A 16,116-nucleotide genomic window follows, 5' to 3' on the forward strand; every position below is an offset into this window, starting at 1 on the left:
GTGAAAAGCAACGAAATGACCTTCCATTACTCTATTTTTGGTATATCAACATTATTATCTCCTACTTAAAAGCGTTGCATGTCAAATGCTAGCGACAAGTATATGTATCCTTGGGTCAGCAAAAAATTATTTTTGTGAATACTACATGTACTTGTAGCAATACTTTACACGATTTCGTCTCGTTTACTTCCCGACATGAGCACGTTTTTTTTTCGAATTTGATAAAGAAATCCTGTGACAAAATACTTTGAAAATTAAAGGAGAGGATCAACTACTCTGTAAAACAAGCCCCAATTCGTGTTTTAATATAAATGTGCATTTGTCTTAAATGGAGTCTTATTCTTCGGTTGTATATATCTTTTTCCATTTATTTACTTGTGTATTTAAACACCGGGTTTTTACAAATTAAATGTTTGTTAAATTTTTACACCGTAAAGAGAGATGGGCACTCTCTTGCTTGGTCTTGTGAATATCTTCTGTAGTAATTCAAGCGATACTCGTTGCAGTTCGAATGGACAATTTTATATCCTAAAATTTATCTGAAATATACAGAACACCCGAGTGTCTCTTATACACCCCACAAAGGTAAATATCAACTTTCACAGCCCTACAATGGTGAATGGCCTAGTTTTCTCGAGTTTTGCAAGCGTCGCCATTTTTCAAGCACACGTTAAGAAATTGATTCCGCTCTGCGCGATACGTTACAAGAAATTAACTCGGCTGCTCAGACGCGCCAAAAATAAAAAAATCGGTACTAAAATTGATATGTGTACTTTGGATACTACAAGTGCATGTGCATGCATATCGACGTTAACAACCCTTTAATGTGACGAAACATCAAGATTATTTTCGTGTTCGAGTTTTTTTCCAAACTTTATAAACGAAAATTTTCTATTTATTACCAGTTTGGTCAAATATACATTCATAGACGAACACGGTCTTTCCATTGTTATTGGATATTGCTAAATGAGATTTGTTTTTGGTAAAACAGACAGATCTTGGTTCTACAACGTCATCACCTTTCACCGGAACATCTATGAGGTCACCTGTTTCCGTGTATCTCTGTACATTGTTCGAATCGAGATCACATATATAAATATTACCGTTTTTGTCAGTTGTAACTTCAGTTGGAGTTTTAAGATTTGAGTTTTCGTATTGTATGACTGGTTTACCTTCATCAGTAATGCAATAAACGGTTCCATTTTTACAATACTTATCGGAACAATAGACAAACTTATCACCTGTGAAAGACAAAGAGTAAGTACGTCCATGCTCTGGTTTTAATATTTCGTCGAGTTTTTCGCCTTTTACGTTGAGCACGTGTAAGCATTTTTCTCCTCCGGCAATAAGAAGTTTGTTCTTAATAACGGTCACAGACCAACATTTCTCTGGAAGGTCGATCACATTCTCAGCTTTCTGAAGGTCTGTGTCAACAAGCTGTAGTTGAGATGTGTCTGGTAACACAACAACTACCTTCTCCGTTCCATGAACTCGAGTCACATTAAACGGATTCCCGCTTACTGTTATTTCACCCTTAGGTTTTCCTGAGAGTGTAAATAGAAGTAGCTTGTTAGTTCCGCGAACACAGAGCACAATTAAATCGTCATCAGTTGCACACATACCTGAAATAAAACCTTCAACGTCAATTTCAAACTCAGAAGTTTTCTGTAGAGTTAAAACGCCTTCTAATGAATCAGTGTCGCCCAATTCATCTTTTTCCATCTCCTTTTCCGAAAGTTTCAGTGACAAATCGGAGGGCTCTGTTTTAATACGAACATGCCCGAGGGATTCTAAATTTAAACACGACATAATGCTAGTGTTTGGTTCAAAATGAATTATTTTATTTTCAGAAGTTTCTATTTCTTGTCGAATGTATGCTTCGTAAGCTGCCAGCTCTAATTTGAGTTTACGAAGTAGCAAAAATGTATGTTCGTCTGTTCCATTTTGACTGAATAACTGTAATTGTTTCTTTTTATGTTCCAAGTCTTCTATTTTAACCACAACACTTTTTAAATCCCCATTTAATGTCGATAAGTTAGATTCTCTCAGCTCATGCGAGGTTTGTATCAGCGTCTCTGTCAGTCCCTTAATTTTGACCAACAGATCGTTTCTCATTGTTTCAATTTTGTTTTTCACTTCCTGGTCGGAATGTTTAAAGTCAGCAATGTTTACAACTTTGCCCTGCTTGACAACACATAATGACTTTAACAACTTATCGAATCGTGATATGGTGTTAACGCATGCCTTACTTATGTCTGTACTCTTTGCGGCTGCTGAAAGCGGCTCAATGTCCTTGCAGGAAATATGAGTCTCCTCGACGCAGCGACTACAACACGGCGTCGAATGATTATTGCAGAACTGTTCTATAATGCATTGTTCGTGAAACTTACATTTCTGTAAATCAGTCACGTCGGCGAGAGATATAGAGTCTGGTCTTGATCTCTCATTTTCTATCAAATGGTGGTCACCAGTGGTTTTAAGAAGAGAGTGAGCTTTCTTGCACGCTAAACACAGACCCTCGTTACATTCCACACACCAGAAACTCGATAGTTTACGTTTGGTGTCTCGTTGACACGGTCCACATTCAGCAATTCTACTCGGAACACTCATTCTACAAATATTGAAGTTATTTTTTTAACAAAATTAATGTCAATTGGAAAAAGAAAAAAATTAGTACACATGTATAATATAGGTTCATAAATTATAACATACATTTACTGCAGGTATACACGCAGAAACTCTTCGTTTGGTAATATGTATATGTAAGAATAAGCGACATTAAATTAAAAACCGTCTGTGATCATAATATGTTTACTTACTTTGAAGTAATTTCCACTTCCTAAAAAATGAGAAAATTGCTACAATTGTAAATAAAACAAAACAGGTCAGTGTACCCGTTAAACTTAATATCGTTTTTAAATAACTAAAAGATTAACATAATGTTTGATGAAAGGTTATTCACCTTTGGGTTGTGTCTCAAACATTGTAGATTTACCTTATCATAAATAATACTTGAAATATCCGTACAATGAGGTATAAATATATGTACATGTGTACATAAGCATATGCAATCACCTGTGGATGAGACTACTCGCAAATGGGTGCATGTAAGGAAGCTTTTGGAAAGAAAAAAAGGTTCATCTTGCCACTTTAACTTAATCAAATACATATATCTACTTGATGCACTGAAACTTAATTCAAACTCTGGATATGAAGTTAAAAGTGCAAAGTTAACAGATGGGATTAGCCAGTGAAACTTGCACAAACAGACCTTAGAGTAAACAGAGTATCTGTTTGAATGGCCTTTATTCTGGTTAAGTGCTTTCCTTATTATTTTCCATGCGTTTTAAAGAAGTAGTATATATAGCTGGAAAAAATTCTGTCTCACTCTGTAATCGAAAAATCTTCGAATCAATTACATTGTATACATACAGAGTGGGGTTTAGGGCAGTGCATTGATCAAAGTGTTTCATGAATGATATACATGTACAAAATATGAGATGTGGTATGATTGCCAAAGAGACGGTCGTCCACCAAAAGTCATTCAACGAACAATTATAAGTTATACAAGTCACCAAAAGGTCTTTAATGATGGGCAAACACCCATACCATAAAGAAAGCTCTAATTTTCCAAATTTCTGGAGAAATAAAAAATAGACCTTAAATTTGAACTTTGTAAAATGTATATGTATATTGAAAATGGTTGCTTACCTGATATGTTATCTACATATTTTTACAACGTGTAGGTCACGACGACAGGTAAAATACCTCAGGTGTGCAAACTGTTTCAATTTATGGTTTAATATGATTCATCAGAAAACTTTAAAATCTATAAAAAATAGTCTTCAATGTTTGAAATTCTTTTGTTATCCTTTAAGTACATGTATAATTGTTTCAGATTAAGACTTTTATTTCTGTTTTTCATTATGCATATGTACATGTCAATATATAAAGTACTTAAATTTACTTTTACTACATTAATTTATTTTCATTTTCAAACCAATTGTTATCTGTTGACTAGCAGGTAGCGATGTGAACTTCATACGGTCAGGCGATCAAGTAGTTACTGTATGTGCCTCGTGTGCCTAAACAAAAAAAACATGATATGATAGATCAATTGATTGATTGATTGATTGATTGATTGATAAATTGCTGTTAAAATGGGCATGAAATACATGTACATTGTCATACACGGAAGACATCTCAAATGCTTGGATGGCAACGTTTCATTCTAAATTCGTAGAAATAATTTAGTTAGAGTTTCTCTAAATTTCACCCCCAAGGCATTTTTTTCGATCTTGCGTCAGTCTTACTCAGGTGACCATAATGTTAACATTTTTTTTTCAGAAAAGGGAGTGAATGTGAAATTCCTCCATAGAATTATAAATACTAGAGTCGCCCCTGTCGTGCTCGGCGACATGAATCGTTAAAACTAATGTCAATCTTTCCATGCACTAAATATACTGAATCATTTCAGCCTGAAAATTTAACCAGTATTACTTATCCAACTTGATATTCTATGATTCTGTGTTCTATGGTGTGTCGGTAACGACGGCTTCCATTGCAGTGCAACATGATATCTCCCTTTTTTATATCTTAATGTCCCCTCTACCCGATCTAAAACTTATTCGTCAAAGCCCCCCTTTTTTTGCGCGCAGGAATGAATTGGAACTTCTTATTTCAAATTCAACATATATTTTGTTTTCGAAACTTATACTGAACATGTACTCAGTCTACATTGATAGTATACTGAATTGTCCTTATTGATAATGTACAATTGTATTCCATTTACTGAGTCTTACTATGTAATCTGCACACGTCTTTGCCTGGCTCACTCCAATATAGAAACCAACCGGAAGTATGTCCAAGTGCATGTGCAATGAAATAATTACTACATAAAAGCAAGGTCAAAACAATATATCAAGATTTCTTCAAAGACCTTCTTGTTGGGAATTAATTTATCTTTATCCAAACACTAATACATAATTGATGTAATTCGCCACCCCAACGGTTCCATTGGATACATCTTTGATAACCTATTCTGACGAAACGGTTGTAACACAGAAATGGAAAGGTAACATGCATAAAGAACTTCTTTATAGCTCCATTATATATGTTATATTGTACATACATGCCTGAATCGAGATATATGTGCATTTAGTTTCATTTTGTGAAACAAGAGTGGTAAAATTCATCATTTGAGTTTGCCTTTGGATTGTTGACCTTTTTCTCTTCAGGTAAAAAAGGCCAATTTTTGCTGTTTTTGGTATCAAAACTTTACATTAATATAATACATATGTAATATTACTGGACTTCATTAGTTCATGGTTAACAGTTGAGTTCGTATAAATATATTGGTGATATCAAAAATCCTGTTGCCATTGAGATGGGAATAACTCAGTCAAATACTACGGCATTTCAGAAAAGACCAGGAATAAGAAAAGCAAAATGTTCAATAACGGACGATACTTGTGTGACAGACATGGAATCTACGACGTGTACAAAGCTAACAGACACAGTCGATGTCACAAGAACAGGCGGGATTGCCAAGAAAGATTCTACACGTAACTTAAGGCGAAATACCAATGATAAAGTCAAAATAATAACTGTGGAATCTGTTGAAGATTTAGAATAGAAATGTAATTTTGTGGTCACTGGATATTCAATTAATGAAACTTAAGCCGTCAGTTTTGTTTCTTCATGTACCAAATTACAGCGTTCATGTTCGTGTACATTGTACAAGACGTACTTTTGTAAATTTACAATATGCATGCAGTTCCGGATATTCTACATAGAAAAATTACGCTGTTTGTGTCTATCAAAATCGTGACAAGTATTTGAACATTAGGCGCCGATTTAAGTTAAAGGACGCTGATCTGAGGAACTTATAAGTACATTTTTTTGTAATATCGTATTAAAGGCCATTATTCAAAATGTACATGCACATTCATCAAATTCCAAACGGATTCATTAAGTAACGCTTTGCATTTCGAGGTTAATTTGTTTCAAGCGCATGATATATAATACTGGTGAATACGTAGCTTTTGATATAGTACATACGTTAAACAATTAAAAATTCGGGAAGTAGATATATGTATATGATACTCTTATTCACTTTAAATATTTATATAAAGGGATGGTCAAATTAATCCGAATTTCAATCCACTGCATGTACTTGAAAATGTAATTATTGCTCGGATGATGTTTTAAATAAAGGCGGGTCATCTTGCAGGATAATGTAAACTTTGTGTTTATCGTTTCTTATTCCTTTAATAAATGTCTACAGGTCACCACACACCGTGTTTGATGTTTTAAACTAAAACTATCTAAAAAAAGTGTTTAACATATTCCCGAGGTACAAACGTTATTTACACGATATTTGTCAATAGCCAAAAAAATGTAGGATTTTTTTTTCGAATAGGACTAGAATCATGTCGAGTAGGACTAGACTTATGTCGCAAAATAAATCTAGATAGTGCCGTTTGTTTTCAAACTCAAAAAAAATGAAAATCCAGTGACAGTAACAATAGAGAAAAGGTCATTATTATAACAAAGAACATTTCATCCATAATATAGGGGTGGGCAAATACAAGTCCCAAAATACTGACAAAATACCACAAAGCATAAATCATCATAAATAATGATAAATGAACTAACTAAACAAGAATACACACCGAGAGGAAAAACTGCTCGAATCATATTCACTCATTATATTTTTTGCATATTAATTTCTGTGCTATCAGCTTCATCTTTCGACATTTATTTATTTGTTTTTCTTGGGGTGGGGGGGTGGGGGTTCTGCCTTATTTTTCGAAATCCTATTGGAACGTTTGTATTGGAAGAAGCTCGCTGTAGTCTAAAGTCTCGTAAAATAACACGCAAACCCACTTTAACCCCAGTTTAGTATGATATACCGATCTCGTTCAAAGTAGGCCGAGTACCTCGGTTTAGAAAAATATTTCCCGAAAAAAAAACTTTCGTAAACATTTCTTTCCAGTGAAAGGTTCCCTGTAAAATACATGTACTTTAATAAGTTCGATAAATAAATCGATTTATAAGATTAAACTTTTTTTCAAACGATTCGTTTTACTTGCTTTAGAAATCAGGAAAATTTAGCGTTAATACTGAAATTCAGACACTATACATATGAATAGTTAATGTTATGTTCCAAATAAGCTATTAATCTTTACTTGATGGGTACACGATACACGGGCGTTAGATGAATATTTCATAATATCGATCGATCATGCTGTTTTCCAGAACCATGTTTTATGGTACAATAGTACTGCAGTCACGAAGCCGATATTGAAAACCCAAATGGGCAACCTTGGAAATAAAGACTCAAGAACTGATGTAATAATTATCCAAGATAAGCAAGTACAAAAGTCATGTAGACTGAATAAAGTGGCAGAATGAATGCATAGCATTAGATTGAGTGTGGATTCCGAGGAATGGTTAGCAGGGAGGGGGCAAATCCCCTCTTTTTGGAAATAAATGTTATTTTCGCTCATAATGTTGGCATAAGTAAGCAAATTATTGTCTGGAACAACCCTTTTTTCAAAGTCTCTGGATCCGCCTCTGGACAAGTAATCTCTTGTAACTTAAACTGTATTTAGTACATGTATGATAAAAAAAAAGTCCAGATCATGTCAAAATAACACAATTAAAGTTAAAAAAAAAAGTAGTATAATTTCAATCTAATTACAATTAGATCTCGCACTTGTTCCCCGTTAACTGTTATGTCGCGTGTGACATGCACATATCAATTAACGGAGAGCAAATACGAGATCTAATTTAGTATAATTTGCAACTTAATTGAATTTATGACATAACAATTCATCTTACAGCCCTCTTAGGAATCAAGACATTAGTGGTTACTCCCTTCATCAATTTACTTCTGTTACCTCAAGACAACCAAGGTTACAACAAAAGTATTGTAATCATAATCATAAGTCGCTTTTTAGTCATATGTACCTGCCACTGAAATGTTTTCAAACAAAGATATTTAACAAAATTACCGAATTCAGATCTCAAATCAGGAAGGGGAGATGAGATATGAAATAGTAGAAGAGTAATCAAGGGAACCAAGGTTATAGCGGTAATCAAAAGAATGTAATCCAGGGACAAAGACCAGACGTGGAAACCAGACATACACAACAAAGAACATAAAGTAACTAAAATCATACATACAAAGTAACAAAAGCAAAGGAGCAACTCGGACTCCACAAACTAGCAAATAAAAGATATATACATGAACAATAAAAATAAAATTAGCTGCCATATTCCTTATTTCGTACAGGTATTTCAAATTGCAATGTTGGGTTCGACTGGATTTAATAATTCAATAGTCATTGAAACAAAAGACAACAACAACTACAACAACAAAACAGATCAATTAAATATTTTTAATGACATTTTTTCAATAATTATGGTTTCGATACGTGCATGTGAATAACAGATACATGTAACTAATCCTATATAGTGTTCACTTAAAATTCCGGATGTGGCTGCATGATTAAAACACAGAAGTGCATGAATGAATCAACGATGCTCTTACAAGTTGATGGTAAGTTACGGAGTTTAAAGTGCTTGTAAACTACTATAAGAAGGTGTGTCTCATTTAGTAAATATACAATTATTTGTACTTCAAAGACTTCAAAACGATATGGCATTGTCCAAACCTTATGATACACTTATGCAATTCCGCCTCATTTGGTAGGATCAGAAGAAAGCTTCAAATAACGTCTTTGGGTAGTTTTGCCAGAGGTCAACTGTTCAATTCACTCCTACAACGACTACTATGAAATTGTTCTTCGGTATTTGGATGGAGCATAGGAGGTGCATACCATAACGAGGTTTGTTCCCAAACCACAGATTCGTGTTTTATCATTAGTTTGCAACAAGTGATTCGTTTCAGACCACGTATATCAGACGACCCAGATGTAGAATTAGTGACATGATACCAGACGACCCAGAAGTAGAATTAGTAACATGATAAGTAGAAGGAACAGTAAACCATTCAAATTTGGTAGGATGTTGAACGTTTTTTGAAATTGAAAAAGGGCATAAAAAGCGAAAAATATGAAAAAAATGGAATCGGTAAAATGAAGTAATTTTTAATATTTTTGAAATTTTCGTGTACATTTTCACCATTATAAAAGATAGATACGACCTGTTCTGCCGTGCATACATTGTTAAGTCGTTAAATGCAGCATTGACTCGCTTATAGTGTCTTTACATAGAAACTTTAGGTTTAAACGGGTGATCTGGAGCTGTCGTGTCAGTTAAATGATAGTAGTCCTTATATTGTACATTTGTGTAATTATATTCAGTTTCTTTATTTCCATTGTATCAAGGGATTCAGACCTTTTTGAACTGATTTTAGGTGTGTTTAATTGAGTAATATTTGTTTCCACAGTGGCCAGATTTAAAAGGGGGAGGGTTGTGATCACGCCCAAGTACTTTAACTCCGGGGCATTTTATTGGCTTGAATGTGCTTGTCCCAAGTCAGGAATTTCTGGCCTCTGTATGTATTGTTTCGTTTTCACTTTTTATGTTTGATGGAGTATAATGGAGCAACTATTTCGCTGAACCCGTGTTTAATGTTGTTTAGGGGCTACGTTTTCATTAGTTCGAGTCCCACGGAGTGAACGACCAAAAATTGCATCGCAAATTTGACAGTTCTAACATATGACTGTCAAATTTTTTGTCGTTCCCTCCACGGGACTCGAACTCTTACCGCTGTCACATCTTTGGCGACACAGCCTGCACAAAGTCCATATATATATAGTCTAAAGGGTTGTACAACTATACCGATAAAGATGTTAATACACTATAATAAAATATATAATGAGCAAAATTTTCAGTCAACAAATGACCTTCTTCGGTGCCTTAAATAAACTGACTGTGTATGAAAGTAAATGGTCTGTGAACACAACTCACTACCTCAGCAGGTGAATACCTGTAGCGTACACATTTTATTGACAGTTAACGAAGACCTCGAACATTGTGTTATAGACACATGTTGTGTGTTGATTTTGAACACTGGACTATAAAATTAAGAATATTTACAAACACTGTAATATGAAACTACAAAATAGGAAGAACTTAATGATTTTTTTGTTAATTCCGTGTGGGTGTAAAACACGGAGTTCTTTTATCCAAAATCCCTCCAGCTTCACTCTCTGTAGATCGCTCCAGACCGTGTTTTGTTCCACGATGAACATTTTCATTTTGTTGAAATCATCGAGGCAGTGGTTTGGTAATCTGAAGTGTTGACTCACTTGGAGTAAAGGCTTTTTTGTTAGCTCGCTCCTGTGTCCGTCCAAGCGCTTGTGAAAAGGCTGTTTAGATTAACCAACATATTGTAGGCCACAGATGGGACAGTGGAGCAAATATATTACATTAGCACTCTTGCAGTGCACGTTACAAAATATTTTGTAGCGTTTCCCCTTGACTGTGCTGGTGAATGATGACAAGTTGTGCATTTGGTTGCAACATTTGCACCTTTTGTCACCACAGGAGCGACTCTCGCCTGGAGTCAGGTTGGGCTTAGATATTTCAGCCCTCAAAAGCAGACTACGCATACTGTCTGGCTGTCAGAAGGCAATGATAGGTGGTTCGGGAAAAACTTATAATGTTGAGTTTCTCTCGACAGAGGCCCAGTGGTCACGAATGGTATTGTGGCTGTTTTTAAGTCAGGGGTGGTATGTTAGAATACAAGGGGTTCTTTTACATTTTTTCTTTGCCTTGTACTGTAACAGACTACTTCTTAGGATATTGTGATTTTTTTAACCTTTCTTTGATGGTCTTGTATCTATATCCCCTTCTTCTTCAATTATTCTTCAGTTGACCTAGACGTTTTTTTAAGGATTCGTCATTTGAACAAATGCGCATTAGCCTAAGAGCTTGACTAAATGGTATACTCTTAGTCAGGTGAGATGGATGACATCTCTTAGACATAAGATATTGATGTGTGTCAGTTGGTTTGGAGTATAGGTCCATGGAGAGCTCTCCCCCCCACCCCCCCACCCCCCCCCTGCGATAAGGTGCTAGAGGTATCGAGGAATGAGATGTTAGTAGCAGATGTTTCGTGAGTGAATTTAATTGAAGGGTGTTGATTGTTGGCACGTGCGATAAAATAGTTTAGTTCTTCTTTGTCATGTGTCCACTTCATATCCACGTCGTCAATAAACCTATACCAGGACAGAGGCTTTTCTATAGAGGATTCAAGTAGTTCTTTTTCTAATTTTCCAATGAAAATATTGGCATAAGACGGAGCCATTTTGGTACCCATAACTGTGACATTTACTTATAAATAATGGTCTCCATTAAAAGTAAAATTGTTCTTTTTTAAAACCATTGTGAGTAAAGTGACTAGGCAGTCAGTAGGTGGAACTTTAACCTCCCGAGAGTCCCTTACTTCTCTATAAGCCTCGATACCATCAGAGTGAGGAATGTTGGTATAGAGAGATGTCACGTCCATAGTGACCAGAGTGGTGTTTGGTGGAAGGGAATTCAGAGCCTGCATCTTCTGTAAGTAATTAGTCGTATCTTTCATAAATGATGGAAGTTTTTCAACATGTGAGCGTAGATGAAAGTCCACGAATTTCGAAATTTTGTCTGTTGGATGGCCGTTAGCAGAGACTATAGGTCTTTGAGATATTCAAGCGTATTAATGTCAATGTGGTTATTTCCGTACATTTAGTTTAACTAAGTTTTTATTTCGTTCGCAAAGGATTGAGTGGGGTCTGTTGTTAATTTGATATAAAACCGGTCATCTTTCAGTTGACGCTCGGCCTCATTAATGTAGGCGGATTTGTCCATGATCACTACAGTGCTGCCTTTGTCTGCAGGTTTTATTATGATATTGTTAAACAATTTTGAGTTATACAAAATGCACGAACATAAGTACATTGACATTAAAACTCTTGAATATCTGAAACCTGAAGATTATATATATATGCAGTAAGTCTTGCACACCATCGTTTAATTGTACTAAAAGCAATAGTAAGTGCCTATAAGTTTGAACTAAATTCACTTTAATATGAATATTGAACACCTGCCAACATGTTTTTTTTCTATATTCCATAGTGCAAAGTTTCGTTGAGTGTTTTGTGAACACTAACCCCAATAAATAACTTGTTACAACATGGTGCATGAATGACGAATTTGATTGATGCATTTTATGACATGTTTAAGTGGATGACATGCAGATCTTTATTGGTTCTGGGAGCTGACACATTCCACTTCCGGCTCCGCCTGTCGGACTAGTACAAAACAGGGTGTAAAGAGTTGATAAAACGCTCTCGTCTTGGCACACATTAAATATCTACAATTAATAAAACGTTCCGCCAACCTTAAAAAATCAATAACAATGAATAACAAATGGTAGGAGAGGGAAAACAAAGAATAAGTTCAAGATCAGGCCTGACTCCGGTCGGTTAAACCTTTATCCAACGGATAACTTTCGTCTAGTAGATACTTGAACAAGGAGAACATACTTAAAGTATTAAAAAGAGAACGCAGACAAAAATTATACAAACGCGATTTTTTTCCCACTTGGAAGCCCACGTTTCAATAAGTGTTCTTTGACTTTCAAGGTTATCAGATTTGATTGTACTTAAACCCCCACTTAGCTCGATTTTAATTGATACAGTAATCAGATACTATTTACGTTTATATCAACATAGATAGGTCGCTGTTTATCTGTTTTTTGTCATTTTAAAATTGCGGGCAACCAACGGGGTCAGAATATTTAATTCGTATAATATATATTGTCAATTCGTAACTCGTGAGATTGAAATTGTGCTTTGTGGAATCTTTTCTGTTTTTTTTTTCTTTTTGTTTTAATGGCTACAGTGACGGTAAAATCTAATGCGTAATTCGTAAAATCTCATCTGTAAGTTGTTACTGTCTTAAACCATATTTTTTAGATTAAAAAATTATAATTTGCAACTTTGAAATCCAACATTTATTACTTTTAACCGTTGAAGATCTGTAAGACTTTTAGTTAAGAATTGATAATATACATATTCGAATTAAGTGTTTTGGCTCCATTGGCTTTCCATAAAAAAACAACAAACAAACAAAAAACAAAACAAACAAACAAACAAGCAAACAAGCAAACAAATCAAATCATTTGCTGGAAGCAACAAAAGTTAATTTTAAAGTCTTCATACAGATTAAACAATAAAATTGGTTTGATATAAAACCCCCCATCCCTTCACAAGCACGCAAACATGTTCAAGTCGCTGTCCATTTTAATTTTGTATATACATGATGTACATGCATACTGTTTAGAATACTTTAGATTATTGAAATCCCACCAAAGAGTTCGTGTACATATGACTTAGATCTAGTATTGTAATGACTGGAAAAAAATGATTTCTTTTTTTTTCTACGCTGATTTTGCTTCCACAACTACTATATTTTACTATATGGTATTGTAAACAATATTTCCATCTCTTTCAATAAAAAAACTATATTAATTTACCTTAGATCGGAAATTAATATATATATATGATTATTTTTCCGAATTGATATCATAAATTTTGAGTTCATACTAAGATAGCAACTTATAATTCACTTTCTTTTTTTCTGTAACACAATGAAAGGGAGATAATTCATGATGTATTTCATTCCACTGCCCACCTTGACGATGTACGATAAATAGTCCGAGTTGGATTTAGGAAGTATATACAGTAGTTCTGCCATTAAATTTACTATGAACAGACTGGATTATAATAGGATTCCTAATCATAAATATATTTCTAAAAAGGGAGGTATGTTTTATAATTCGCATATTTTTACCAATCCTTAAAGTTTGCACAAAATTACAAAAATATACAACATGTGGAGGGGTATAAGGCTCCGGAAACCTCCTCCTGCTCCTCCCGATTCTGCCATGGAAGCATGTCTTCTATATATCAATCGTGTACATGAGATTGGTCGGGGCATCAATTCATGAGTTTTTATTTGCGCACATTCAATATTTCTAGACGACGCAGTTTCAAAGCAACGTTGTTACGATTGTTATTAGCTGGGAATAATTTAGGCAAAAATTAATAATGCATGTTTTTTTTCTAGTCCTTGATACCATTTTTTATCAGATATGAAATTTGATAAGGTTAAAATTACAACTTTCAATTCGTATTTGAAATTCAATTGTTAATTGACAACATGATAAGCAGTGATGTAAAGTTATACATGTCAATGATAGGTTTGACAGGTCCGGCAAAGTTTTGTGTTACACGATTAATTAATAGAAAATTTTAAAATAAATAGCAAGTTATGATTAAAATTGATATGCAGGATTGATTATTAAGTTACAATTACATTTTTACACATTAAATCGACGGATTATTTCTTGCAGTGCGAAGATATAGTGTCTTTAGAATTCTAAAAGAGAAATGCACAGATCTGTAATCATTTTGCTGGTTAAACTTTAAGGTAAATCATACATATAAGTTTTGTACTTGACATATTCTACATACTAATCTTGATAAATCTTCATACAGATGAAATATTTTCTACCCTCTTTAAAAAACTGTCCCAGAACTGTTGGACGAACAGTTCTCTTACAAATTTAAAGCAGTCCTAGCACAGTTCTACAGTCAGCTCTTTTGACACGAGCAAAACCGGCTCTTGTAGAGCTGGCTCTAAAACGGTTCTTAGACTAGTAAAAATAATGGCTCTTGTCAACTGTTGACATTTCTCATAGAGTCTGTTCTCCTAATGGTTCTAGCAGAACCGGCTCTTAAACTGTTCACGTAGAGCCGGTTTTGCTCTAAGACTGTTGGAATTGTTAGAAGAGCTGACTCTTCTGGCAGTTAGGTTGAGAGTTTAGAACAGATCTTATCTGTAAAAATTTGACTGTCGGAATTGGTTTAGTTTTTTATTCGACGCCTTTGCTTGAACGTGTGTGTAAGGTTGTTAACCATGTTAACGGCGACAGAAGCACATGTTCACACAACTCGACATTAACACACATGTATGTATTTGTAAACTTAGAAGTTAATTTATTTACACTGTGCTCAATTGCGAAAGTTGCGCTAGCCGCGGCGAACATCTCAAAAGCGACCTACACACGCAAAAAGGGTTTTAGAATCAGCAATATGCTATCGGATATGTCTTCAAATAAATAAGAATGTTACCCAGGCATTATTGACAGGATTAACTTTCCTTTTTAGCTACCTGACTTAACGCCTCTCTGCTTGTCTGCCTGTCTGTGTGTTTGTCTGACTGCCTGACTGTCTGCTTGTCTTTCAGAGACTTATATGTATTACCAGACGCTGCATATTTGACACAAGTCCCTGTGGTCGCAGATGTACGTCCTCAGCAAATACGAGACAAAATCAAAAGAGGTTCTTGATAGTGTTAGCATGACGATTAATAGATGCATTTACGCAAATATATTACCATTGTTTCGAAGAGCAGTAATGTTTCATTTATACGAAATGTACATGCATTTGCGTACCACAACTTCAACGGTTTAGTATTTGCAATACTAATGAATAGTTGTTTAAACAGAAAGTAAAAGACTATAGTAAAAAGGATTTGACCTTAAAAATCACCCGTTAACACTTCAGTGTTTCTACGTTTTAAATGGGTATTTGTATGCAAGTATAAATGCAGCTGTCACATCAACTATTAATGTTTCATTTTTAACTGAAACTTCCTTAACACACGTACAACATTAGGAGTGGCAAGGGTCACGTCGCGAGTTAACGGACAGAAAAAGCAGGATTTTCGTATCTTGCGGAACCGTTTTAACAGTCACTACCGTTTTCATTTGGGCGAAAAAAGGTAATTTTTATTTTTTTGGTTTTTGTTTTTTGTTTTTATTTTATTATTGATTTTTTTAAGTACTACTTTTAAAGTCATTAATTCGAAGTGTCGGTGACGTGCGATTTAGATAAAGAGTCTGAAACATGTCATTGAATTATTGCTCAAAATCTTTCTGTCGGAAATTGCGTACTTTGGAAGTAGTTGTTTGGCTTACACTTGTTAGCTTTCAACACCGAAGCAAAGCAGAAGTCCCCCCAACCTCGGTTGTTCCATAGTAACAAGACGTTGTATTATATTGGGTCACGAACCTTGTTACAACTGCGATCG

The 16,116-nt window shown here is 34.7% G+C and overlaps 1 protein-coding gene and 1 long non-coding RNA gene across 5 annotated transcripts; one reads left to right on the forward strand and one right to left on the reverse strand.

The window, feature by feature from the left end:
• Nucleotides 1-873: 873 nt before the first annotated feature.
• LOC148626469 (uncharacterized) lies at nucleotides 874-3,821 on the reverse strand. Of its 4 annotated transcripts, XM_088570504.1 has the most exons (4): nucleotides 3,712-3,821; nucleotides 3,272-3,389; nucleotides 2,820-2,839; nucleotides 874-2,611 (listed from the first exon to the last, which is right to left on the reverse strand). In XM_088570504.1, exon 4 carries the CDS (start codon nucleotides 2,608-2,610, stop codon nucleotides 892-894), a length of 1,719 nt encoding a protein of 572 aa, XP_088426630.1. In that variant the 5' UTR covers nucleotide 2,611; nucleotides 2,820-2,839; nucleotides 3,272-3,389; nucleotides 3,712-3,821; the 3' UTR covers nucleotides 874-891. The 4 variants fall into 4 exon arrangements, with proteins under 4 accessions (XP_088426630.1, XP_088426631.1, XP_088426632.1 ...); XM_088570505.1 differs by lacking the exon at nucleotides 2,820-2,839; XM_088570506.1 differs by lacking the exon at nucleotides 3,272-3,389 and having other exon boundaries at nucleotides 3,712-3,789.
• Nucleotides 3,822-13,538: 9,717 nt separating this feature from the next.
• On the forward strand, nucleotides 13,539-15,790 carry LOC148626470 (uncharacterized). Its single transcript, XR_015920077.1, has 3 exons — nucleotides 13,539-13,784; nucleotides 14,375-14,451; nucleotides 15,271-15,790. It is a non-coding gene; the product is annotated as an uncharacterized LOC148626470 (long non-coding RNA).
• The last annotated feature ends 326 nt before the right edge of the window (nucleotides 15,791-16,116 follow it).

The sequence above is a fragment of the Perna viridis genome, chromosome 2 (genome assembly GCF_037379345.1).
Source record: "Perna viridis isolate PV_CMFRI_1.1 ecotype Kerala chromosome 2, ASM3737934v1, whole genome shotgun sequence".
In the NCBI taxonomy this organism is placed as follows: domain Eukaryota; kingdom Metazoa; phylum Mollusca; class Bivalvia; order Mytilida; family Mytilidae; genus Perna; species Perna viridis.

What these genes read in the sequence shown, in the direction of transcription:
- LOC148626469 (XM_088570505.1), bottom strand. Translation starts at nt 2,610, where the DNA reads ATGAGTGTTCCGAGTAGAATTGCTGAATGTGGACCGTGTCAACGAGAC.